Source organism: Octopus bimaculoides, chromosome 16 (assembly GCF_046866305.1).
Source record: "Octopus bimaculoides isolate indiv1 chromosome 16, ASM4686630v1, whole genome shotgun sequence".
Lineage (NCBI taxonomy): Eukaryota > Metazoa > Mollusca > Cephalopoda > Octopoda > Octopodidae > Octopus > Octopus bimaculoides.
In genome coordinates, this window is record NC_142943.1 from 46,874,897 (window position 1) to 46,887,396 (window position 12,500).

The window sequence follows — 12,500 nt, forward strand, 5'->3', positions numbered from 1 at the left end:
ATGACAGATAGCCAAGCCATCAGACGAACAGATTGTACAGTTTTTGTCATTCAGTTGAAACCACAAGGCTTGGCTGAACTCAAGACTAAAGTAAAAGACAATTACTACCAATGGGATTGAACCAAGACCTTACGATGGTAAAGTCAACTTCTTGACCATTCAATCATACGATGCTCACACACACACACACACATGAAGGTAGAGAGTTTCTGGACATTTATTACATTAACCCTATCACAAGCTATAACTAATTAAAATAGAAATCCTGTTAAATGTATGAGAGACTAATAAGCCACTGGATAAGATGCTAGTTGTTGCAAGAAACTTTCTCAGAAAATCGTGGTTGTTGATGTCCGGAAATTACAGCTTCAGATGCCCACAATTACCCAGACACAGAGTCACGCTTCAGTGTGATATAACCCTTATTACTCCCTCTTGTGAGAGTTATGACCATTCCAGAACATTGTTTCTCTGGAATTGTCTCCCTGCATTTATCTTCCAGGAAACTATCGACTTGCAACATTTCAAGCAGACTGTTAATGGCATCAATCAGAATAATATCAGAACACCTGTGAAAGCCACTGACACAATTCCATCCTCCAGGTGTAAAACCCCTAACCCAAACCCCTGTACTTAAACCGATAATGTAGTGAGTAGGAGAATCTACTGCATGGGCAACCCTTGACCTCAGCCCCCACCATCGTTACTTAATACAGGGTTTATATTTCAGGGAAGGACATCAGTAGAAGATGTTTCGTTAGAAAAACTGCTGCTAATATGATTTCCATCCATCCACCCACCCACACACCCTGAGAGTCCCATAACTTTCTTCAAAAATATCTACACCACAACAATTTAATTATAAGTTAGTTATTATATTGTAGTAGTTATTAAACAATTACTACAAGTTAATATAATATATTAATGTGGGTATGTGTATACTTCACATGTAGCTTGCATTGGATTAGAAACACAAATGGAAATTAGGAATATTTTTTTAATGTCTAGAAACAGGAAACCTGAATAAGAACAACAACAAAGTTTTTGTTTTTCAGAAATGCATGTATACATGTAATGTATGTGTGTGTGTGTGTGTGTGTGTATGTGTGTGTGTGTGTGTGTGGATACACACACACACACACACTTAGTCATTACTACAGCTACCACATTAAATACATATGCATAGTGCAAATAATAAACAAATACATTTTATATGATGAAGAAGGATCATGCGGCCCCGTAGACGGGCGGACATACACACAAAAACACAGACGCATATACACACAAGAGTCAGATGACAAATGAAATTAGATACGACTACTGGCAGCATTCTACAAATACTTAGGGTTACCTTTGAAGTAAAATCATTGGGATTAACATAGAGATCTTGATGCATTGAACCAGCATTTGGTGCCTACAAAGGAAGAATCAACTTGGAATCACATTAAACAAACTCTAAGCATTTGGTTTCTTTTTTAAACTGGCAAGGTGTGTTCTGGAACTACAATCAAGCGACAAGGACCACAAACATGCCAACTAGTGTAATAACAGACCCACAACAAACAGGTTAACATGGCTGCATGAAAGCTGAACAAAATTAAAATCAACCAAACATCAGTTTTCAGGTCACCATACTCATGGTTCCAGAAACTCATCTGCCATTTGACCTGATTTAGGATCAATAATAGAAGATCAGGGGTCAGTTTTAAGGACATTAAGTTGTTACATTGAACAAATTAAGTGACTGGGCAGCCAAGGATCACCTTCAGTTAATCCAACAAGAATTAAAACTACAATTTTTCATTTGGGCCCACTTTATCCCTGTTTGCAGTTGATATCAGCAACATGGACAAAATGAATGTAAAACAGATGTCACCAAACCTTGAAGGTTGCACTGTTCCATTTGTAGGGAGCCAAGGCATCTTAATAATTAGTGATTGCTGCACATTAACAAACTACAATCAACATAACTCAGTAATGGTCAGCAAATTAAAAACTGATTGACAGAGAGAGAGAGAGAGAGAGAGAGAGAGAGAGAGGTCATGTGACCAGTACATCTAATGGCCGTTTAAAACTTATGCTGATTATAAATATTTATCCCTTTGACCATCTAGTCATCTAACAACAGATCACTGGGAAATTCCGTCTGAAGCAGAAGTGAAAGTCCAGTTTTGATTAAATTATTAAATTACAAAACAATTCTTTAAGTACTAAGTAAAAACTAAACTTGTGCATATTGTATATATATCACAGCAGAAGAATTGAACTCTTTTCCTACAAATAGAGAAACATCCAACAACATGAGTCACTGATACTTTTAAAGAAACTAATGTCTTACTGAGAAATTGGTAAAATGTCATCAGATGAAAAACTTAGTTCTGAAAAAAAAAAAAAAAAAACCCCTAAAAACAATACACATAGAACAAAGGCATTCAGTTTCGATGTGCAGAAATGGAATGCATTGCCATGTTGGATATTGATTGTAATTATCCTAACTATATGTGAAGGTGCATGGCTCAGTGGTTAGAGCGTCGAGCTTACGATCATGAGATTGCGAGTTCGATTCCCGGACCGGGCTGTGTGTTGTGTTCTTGAGCAAGACACTTTATTTCATGTTGCTCCAGTCCACTCAGCTGTAGAAATGAGTTACGATGTCACTAGCACCATGCTGTAGCGGCCCCTTTGCTTTTCCCTTGGATAACATCGGTGGCATGGAGAGGGGGGGCTGCTATGCAGGGGTGACTGATGGTCTTCCATAAACAACCTTGCCCGGACTTGTGCCTCGGAGGGTAACTTTCTAGGTGCAATCCCATGGTCATTCATGACCAAAGGGGGTCTCAATCCTAACTATGTATGAAATGTGTGGCTGAACAATTTCCAAATAATTCACATGATGTAAGGTCAACAATACTGTAGATAAACATATACATGTTTAATTTCTAGCATGAACACAGGAGATGCCTCTGTGCTGTCAGGGTCACCATACTACACGATATTTGAGCAGCAGCTGCTATAAAGTTGAATTTCTCTCAGGCACTACATAGGTTTCTTTTCAGTCATGATTCATTTGTTTTATGTGTGTCCTACATTACCATGGGTTACACAAATGTATTAACAAAGCACTGCTTTACAGCTGGGTGCTCTTCCTGTTGCCAACCCTTAACTATTTTTAAAATAAAAGATCAACATGTGTTCAAATTCCATGTCTTTGAACACACAAAATCAACAAATGATTTGTTGGTAAGAGAAATGACGACAACATCACTGCTTGTCGCTCAGTGATTCGTGTTGGAGCATGACTGTGAACACACAAACATGCACACTCACACAAGTGTACACACACACACACACACACATAGTAGGCTTCTTTCAGTTCCCTCAACCAAAATCCGTTCATATGGCTTAGTTTCCCCAAGTTCAGTAGGAAACACTTCACAACAGAATTCAACCAAAAGTCACAGGATGGAGGAATGAACTTCTTAAGCACATGGCTCATCCTCTGAGCATTCATAATAATTTTTCACATTGTCTTGGCTCAACAGCCCTCATCGTTTGTTTTTACTGTCCTGTTCTTGTTACGACTTTCACCCTCCACAAAAAATCCCAAATTCTATTTCATTTGCTTTGCGGGAAGGACTGTTCCAAACGAAGCTACGTATTGTGCTTACCTTCGAAACAGAGAGTAGGTGAAACAGGGACAACTGATGAAGGGTTATACTCTTTATGTTGCATGTCTCGTTTCTCTGTTTGCTTTTTTTTTCCTTAATCGAAAAAGAAGTTCGTTTTCTGTTTTCGTTTCTCATTATGTTCAACGTTTCTTTGATGTCCTGTACCCATATATGCATGTATATATACATATATATGTAGGTATGTACATATATGTATGTATATATTATTTATATCAAATATATATATATATATATATACTCTTTTACTTGTTTCAGTCATTTGACTGCGGCCATACTGGAGCACCGCCTTTAGTCGAGCAAATCGACCCCGGGACTTATTCTATTGGTCTCTTTTGCTGAACCGCTAAGTGACGGGGGACATAAACACACCAGCATCGGTTGTCAAGCAATGCTAGGGGGACAAACACAGATACACAAACACACACATATATATATATATATATACATATATACGACGGGCTTCTTTCAGTTTCCGTCTACCAAATCCACTCACAAGGCTTTGGTCGGCCTGAGGCTATAGTAGAAGACACTTGCCCAAGATGCCACGCAGTGGGACTGAACCCGGAACCATGTGGTTGGTAAGCAAGCTACTTACCACACAGCCACTCCTGCGCCTATATATATATACATATATATATATATATATATAATGTGTGTCTATGTATATTGTATGGAGCCATGAGTGTCTAAATAGCATCTAATCATTACTAATTTACAGGAGTGGACAGTAAAGGAATGCATGGAGTGGTGGTGGTGGTGGTGGTGATGGGGAGTTGTGGTAATGGTTGGGCTGGTCTCTATGGCAGGGGAGAAAATAACCAGAATTTTAAGAACTGAAAGCAAAAGCTCTACTTACAATACCCATTCTCATGATTAACTGGTCCGTGACTGGGTACCTAAGCCTCATTTTCTTGTAGAGAGGATTTTTTTCATGATATTTTATCAGGTTGAGTAAACTCTCAAATTGTGCGGTACCGATTGTGAAGAGGCGACCCTCTTGTTTAATTCGGCAGTGCTTTATTTTACCTTCACACCTGAAGAATTTAGATGAGGGAAAAAAGAAAAAACAATTTTAATTTACAAAAAGCAACAATCAGATTATTCACATCTCAGTTAATTTCTTTTTATTATTGTTATTATTGTCATAACTCCCCTATTGTTATTATTGTCATATCTCCCCTATTGTTATTACTGTCATATCTCCCCTCTTTTCAGCCACATTTAAATTTTATACATCCATAAAAACCCTAGGGTTCTCCCTGTTTACCCATACACTCATATATACATACATGTACACTTCACAAATATGGTTTTAATAAAGAAATCTTGTACTTTGCTCTTCTCACCTGAAGGATATCACAAATGCATACTGGTCTGTTTCACTTCTTCTCACCAAAAAGGCACCATCACGTGGAATTCTTTTCAATTTATCTTCAGCAGTAGCTCGATCAATATCACCATAAAACCACCTGATGAAAGAATAGATATTTAGGGAAACCCTCAAGATACATACATGGTGAATGGCGTATATGTATGATAAAAAGGAATGGATGATGTACAAGAGTCATTAGGTCCAATTTGCAATCAGAACCTGAGTTTAGATTCAATGACAAGGTTGACTGGGATGAGCAAGGTGTCCGGGGTCTGTGGCCTACCCTGAAGTAACTTCTCTTGAGCCACAAATGGATTTGAATTCAGTGCCACTAGCTGATAAAATGATTGTGTGTAATCCTGCCAGAATTGTTGTTTTTATCCAGTAATTCATAAAATTAATCTTCCTTTGACAAACCAGAAGAGACCAACAAAACAGCAAGTGACTTTGTCAGAATTATGCCCTGGAGCGTTACAGCATGTCAGTACAATCCAGTGAGGAGTTTTCATCACTTCTTGGCCGTTCGTTGATTAACTGCTGATTATTCTAATAATGTGAACTTTATGAATATCATCATCACTGTCATCATTTAACGTCCGTTTTCCATGCTGGCATGGGTTGGACGGTTTGACTGAGGACTGGTGAGCCAGAAGGCTGCACCAGGCTCAAACTGATCTGGCAAAGTTTCTACAGCTGGATGCCCTTCCTAATGTCAACCACTCCGAGAGTGTAGTGGGTGCTTTTACATGCCACAGGCAAGGGGGCCAGTCAGGCAACGATCACGCTCGAAAGGTATTTTTTACGTGCCACCTACACGAGAGCCAGTCTAGTGGCGCTGGCAATGACCATGCTCGAATGTTGTTTTTCACGTGCCGGTAGGGCGACTCTGGCAACGATCACGCTCGAATGGTGCATTTCACGTGCCACCGGCATGGGAGCCAATCTGTGGCCATGGCAACGATCACGCTCAAATCTTGAAAAACCAGCGAAGATCTTGAGTACAACTGATCTTCCTGTAAATCATAAAAAAAAAGACATAAAAAGCTATTAAAAAAGAATAAAGGGAAAGTCGGAAGACTTACTCTTTGCCCTCGTGGCACTGTGGCTGTGGAATGGGTTCTTTTAGAGTGAGCTCAAAGTCAGAGCTGCGGAGTGGATTCTGTCTGTAATAGGTTATTAGTGAGTACAAACTGTCAAACAACAATGTGTCAATCAAGTAATACTTCAGCTGGCCACGATCCTGCTTTGACTTGATACGACAATGATTCACATTGGATTTCCGTCTAGAATGAAACAAACACATGACGGGAGATGAAAAAAAGAAAGAAAGCAAAAAAAATGAGATAATAATAATAATAATAATAAAGAAAATAATAATAATAAAAAAAGATAATAATAATAAAAAAAGAATTTGTTGCAACAAGTTCAAAGTTTTCTATCAATTTACAATTAGCTTAGCAATTAATGATAATTAGCTACAGGAAAGAATAAAGCTGAGAATAATAATTGCAATAAAACAACAGAATTCCAAATGATAGCAAATGTAATTACATACTTTCCTTCAAAATTACTCATAAATGTATGAAAAAGAGACCAAGGGAGCTGCTACATGTTTGTGTGACATGTTAAAAATAGCAGTCAAATCTTTCTTACATCATAAAAAAAATTCCTCTAAATGAGGATGGACACAATGATATACTGGCCTGGAAAAGATGGGATGATAGGTCTGCTTGATCAGGGCTGACCTGGGGCTAAAACAGCAACAACAAACAAATGCATGGTTTCTTAAAAGAATTCCAAAACATAAATTGAAAAGGTAATCAATATTCAAAGGGGAAGATTCTTTGAGAGAAAACATCATCTGAAGGTGGCAGTGGTAGGATCCAAGGATAGATTCCATCATTGGAGAATACCATTACTAAAAGGATTTCATTCCGATAGCAACTGGTTCATACACAAACATCCTGCTTGATACACCTCCCTACACACACACACACACACAAACTAAAGCTCTGCACTCCCCAAGCAGACCCCTTGCAGTAAAGTAGTGCTAATTACAACACATCCAAACGGTGCCTTAGCTTCATCCACCAAATGCTATTTTACCTATTTGTATAAAAACTACAGAGATTACCTTCAAAGGAACAACAGATGTCTTCATGGGCCACAGAGCCTGAAAGGTCACACATTTCCCTAATTGCAGTGGGTCTCTTGCTGAGAGATTTTCTAATGCTGCAGAAACTCTATTTTTTTTTTTTACCATTCTACAACCAAAATGCTTTTGTAAGTGACACTCCTGCAGATAATAAAACTACCATATTTTCTACCCAGTTTGCTTCTAATTCTTCAATACTTCAAACACACATACAACAAAATCCCTGCTTTATTTACATTTGATGGATATTTGTCCTCGTCTTGTTTATTGTTAACACAACGTTTCGGCTGATATACCCTCCAGCCTTCATCAAGTGTCTTGGGGGAAATTTCGAACATGGGTTCTCATTCCTAAGGTATTTTTCGATATTATTATTATTATTATTATTATTAAAGGCATATAGCCCCAGCTCTTTGCACTCTGAACTCCTGTCAGATTTAGCACCACAACCTGGTCCTTTGGTTGCTGTTCTTGGAATTCGCTGTGTTGTGAATGTTCAGGTCAAATCTCTGCTTTCATTCTCTTCCATCAAACAATTTCAACACCCTCAAAAATATGGGGTCATGGCTGCTCCCAGCCTAACCCCTCAACAGAGCATTAAAAAAAGAAACGTGCATTTTAGAGCTTCTTTGTTTTTGTTTTAGCCTCCATGCACCAAACTGCAAAACTTGAAGCTAAACATTAACTGCCTTCTTAAACCAAGAGGAGGAGGGGAGATGCCAATTCCCCCCTACCCACCCACCTGAGTGCTATACAGAATAATTTCATTATTATTTTCTTGAAATAAAAATAAAATGACAAATCAAGGTTTTGTTTTGCTTCAAATTTTTTAATAATTTTTTTTAATGTTTCTGTGGAAGATTCTTCCAAAAGACATCAACTCTACAATACGGATGATGCCAATGTCTACCTCCCCCACTTTTTTTTTTTTTTTTTACCAATGCACCTCTTAGATTCCTTTTTTATTTTACTGGACCCTCATAGCCATTCAATGTTTAAAAAAATCCCATTAGATTTTTATAATTAGACATTAGGAATTGTATTTAAAAGATTGTTTAAATATTGTGTATTGCACCAATTTATTGTAGATAAATTTTAACAACAGAAGCTTGTATGGATCCCACCAAGGGTCATATGAACCCTAGTTGAGAACCCCTGCTCTAATGAGTTCCTTTTCAACCTTTTAATAATGAACAAATAATTCGAATTCTTCCATTAGTACTTCGGAATTCTGCAAAGATTGCTGCTTTGTTTCAGTTCTATGGCAGTGTATGCAGAATAAAATTTTCCCTGGATAGGTCACCAGCATATAGCAACTAACATTTACAGGTACCAACTGTCAATAGTTAGGAGACGTATACCACAGAATCTAGTATGTATTTGCTTAAATTCACAAAGAATTTTCTATTGTCTTTGAATATTAAGGTCCATGAGCTGATAATCTTACCTCAGATGAATTCTGCCATCCATTTCTATTGGCAAATCCTAATAACAATTACAAAATGAACCAAACAATCTCTAGATACAAACTGAATCACAGAAGAAAGTGACACATTCAAAGCAAGAATTATAGAAAATCGGTCTGTCATCTTCATCATAACACATTTTAATGTCAGTCTAAGAACCATTGAGAAGAGTTTCTGCATGTAGTCACTAAACCTTCCAGAAATAACAGTCACATTTCCCTCAAATTATCTTCTCTTGTTTAAGAATAGAAAGAATACAATGGATAATATAAACGTACATAAATCATGTCTGGAACAAAACAAAAACAAAGAATGGTCATGGCTGGAACATCCATTGATCCAAGACTAACTTGGGGTTCTTCATAATTAAACCCACACACCTGTTTTCATGCCCAAATATTACTCTATCTCATTTTCTTGAGTAAAACATGAAGGTCAGGATTGCATTTTCTTTAACCCCTAAAATGATTTAAGAAATCCTTATATGCTATAATGTAGAACATTACCAGTGACCTTACTCTGTCCCTTGTAGTGGTGTCTGATCACAGGTATGTATGTATGCATAAGTAATGACCATCATTTCTATGGGTTTGCATTTTTCTCAGGGTTGGCAAGGGTTGTAAAGATCCCATTTCTTCTTTGCACTCATAACAATCCTTCAATAATCTGAGAAAAAAAACTGGACAATTTTGCTGTTGTGCTGTTGTCATTGTTGGTTTTGTCTTTTGTTGTGGCTGGGATGCTCTTCCTATCACTCAACAACATCAACTGTGGATATGACCACACACACACCTAAATTTGTCTGAGATAATTTTTCCAAACAACAATATTTTTGTTCTAAACACAACAGTTTTATTGAAATCCTCTATCTTTTTCTTGTCTATCCAAACAAATAAACCCACATCCATACATAGTTACATGCAAGTGTATATGTTGGCATATATGAATAAATTATAAGCTAACAACTGAGATTTTAATACAATCTGGGATCCATAATAACAGCAAACTCACTGAAGTCAATCTAATTGTTCATCTTGTTAATTACTGAATTCCAAATGAAGCAGATTGACATTTACATTTTTATATGGGAGAGGAAAAAACCTCAAACTCCTTGTTGTGTAAATCAAAGTATATTTCTTCACTAATGAAGAGATGAATTGTTCAATTCCCTTCAGTGGATTTCATGCCATTTTTATGATCCAAAATTGCTATTTGCAGCTTTCTAGTGTTTATATCATTATGAATATCATTATCATCACCAGCAACATTCTTATATTCATTTATCATGCCAGCATAGGAAGGTTGGATGAAAATGCCATACTGCATATCCTTGCTAATCCTGGTCTTTCGTCATCTCATATATGCAGTCCTACCATCTAACATCACAACTCCTTACAATTGCCTCTGCCCAGGATTCACAGAATTCCCAACATTTGCAACATTTCCACCCTACATTCATCCTCCACCTCATTTGTACATGTTTATATATATATATATATATATAAATATATATATATATAGGCACAGCAGTGGCTGTGGTAAGTAGGTTGCTTACCAACCACATGGTTCTGGGTTCAGTCCCACTGCGTGGCACCTTGGGCAAGTGTCTTCTACTATAGCCTCGGGCCGACCAAAGCCTTGTGAGTGGATTTGGTAGACGGAAACTGAAAGAAGCCTGTCGTATATATGTATATGTGTATGTGTGTGTTTGTGTGTCTGTGTTTGTCCCCCCAACATCGCTTGACAACCGATGCTGGTGTGTTTACGTCCCCGTAACTTAGCGGTTCGGCAAAAGAGACCGATAGAATAAATACTAGGCTTACAAAGAATAAGTCCTGGGGTCGATTTGCTCGACTAAAAGGCGGTGCTCCAGCATGGCCGCAGTCAAATGACTGAAACAAGTAAAAGAGAAAAAAGAGTATATATACACACACACACACAGAGTCACATTATACAGCCAACAGGGGAGCTTGTGTGACTCATTTCTCTACAGTTTAATTAAATAATTCCCATGTTTCTCTCTCATGCGACACCACACTTCCGATGCATGCGCCATACTTTGTGCCTTTTGCAGGGAAACAGATCACTATTAAAGATTTTAATAAAATCTAAGGGAAATTGGATGATGAAGTTAAACATTTTTTTTTTAAAAAGAACAAAAAAAGCGAAAAGCTGGATTAGCAATTAACTAACGAACAAAAACTCTCTTCCCTTGCATCCCCACCCCCTGCAAATTCTTTCTCCTAATAGTCTAGAATTGAAATTTGAAGCCAATTTATAAACAAAGAAGCACTGTGAAGGTGAAAGTATGTTTCGGGTTGGGTTTCTATGGGAATTTTGCTTTTCAGGGTTTGCTGGTGCCACAGATGCAGCCAGATGGGGACATTAACAACAGCCAGTAAAATGGGTTTACTTACCAGGGTTTTAGAGAAAATAAAAAAATCTTTAAGAATAAAAAAAAAAAACAACAACAACAGTTTAGCCAATTATTTTACAGAAATTTCAAATTGACAATTAAAAAATCAATAACAAAAACAGGAAAATAATGTTCTCAGACTTTTTGGAATTGCAGTTTCAAACTAAAATCTTTTAAGTGAATCTTAAACATGAAAAGTGAAAATTGGAGAAGCAATGTGAAATTTTAATCCTAAAAATAAGAATGTTTTCTTTCCATTTCTTGGAGTATTGAAGGTTTCCAATAAACTAAACAACAGTAATTTAGTGTTTAGAGTTAAAATATTTGATATTCTTTACATAACTTCATTTCCATCTACAATAATACTTTCTAATTTTTGCACAAGGCAAGCATTTTTGAGGGGAGGGGGAGTAAGTCAATGGCACTGGCACAGTACATGACTGGTACTTTATCTTAACTCCAAAAGGATGAAAGGTAAAGTCGACTATGGCATTAATGGAACTCAGAAAGTAAAAAGCCAGAAGCATTTTGCCTGAGGCGCTAACAACTCTGCCAACTTGCATCCCCCCCCCACCTCTTACATTTTACCTTCACAATAACAGAAAGAATTAATGTACAAAGTTGACAGTACAAATGCTCACAGACAAAAGATCCATCCTAAGAATCTGATTGATGTAATGACTCATCAATCATAGATAAACACACAAATGACTAAATGCAAAGAGAAATTTCACAGAAATTGGCCACAGTGAATTACTGGTTATTTCATTCACCCTCAAAGGTGAATTGAAATCAGATTGTAGAAATATAACACTTAATGCAATACTTATTGTGATAAAGTACAAAGACGAAACATTCTAAAAGAATTAATACAAAGAATAAGGTGAAACAGATCTTGGAATCTAATTGTAATCTAATTAGCAGTGTGTCCCTGATAAAGATGCTTTCAGTGCATTTGTATTTCATGGGAACATAAACAGACCCTTTAGGGAGCTGAGTAGATAGAAGTTTATACATGGACAGTTAAACACATAAGTTTAACTCTGTCCATGTACAAACTGTAGACGGTCTTGACACACATGAATATCTTGGCAAGTTTGTTGTTGATGCTTTAAATTACACAGAAATCTATTCTGACATCTGTTCTTGCTATTCTACTGCTTTTCTACATGTTAAAAGTTGACAGAAATCTGTACAGTGAGAACTTCAATCAAACACTTAAGAGTAATGAGTCTCGACCCTTTTTGGCTCAGTAACTGCTTTCAATAAACAGTATTTTATAAATGCCCTTTCCACGGATTATTTTAATAAAACAAAAGCTAATTTTATATTTTAGTTTAACATCAGTCCTGTATCTGCTCACTGATAACACAATTTCCTGTTTATATTGTAATCCTAAAGA

At 37.0% G+C, this 12,500-nt stretch overlaps 1 protein-coding gene across 9 annotated transcripts in view; it reads right to left on the minus strand.

Moving 5' to 3' along the window:
- Nucleotides 1–12,500, minus strand: part of LOC106874041 (1-phosphatidylinositol 4,5-bisphosphate phosphodiesterase gamma-1) — a 145,438-nt gene that overhangs the window by 24,359 nt on the left and 108,579 nt on the right. For 5 of the 9 annotated variants that reach the window (XM_089364652.1, XM_089364650.1, XM_052974028.2 and 2 more), the window contains exons 19-21: nt 6,144–6,344; nt 5,036–5,158; nt 4,546–4,723 (exon numbers count right to left, since the gene is read on the minus strand). In XM_089364652.1, coding sequence (XP_089220778.1) covers nt 4,546–4,723; nt 5,036–5,158; nt 6,144–6,344 — 502 coding nt within the window. Of the gene's footprint in view, nt 1–1,351; nt 1,415–4,545; nt 4,724–5,035; nt 5,159–6,143; nt 6,345–12,500 lie in introns of all 9 variants that reach the window. The other 4 variants (XM_052974027.2, XM_089364648.1, XM_089364647.1 and 1 more) reach the window with 1 other exon arrangement.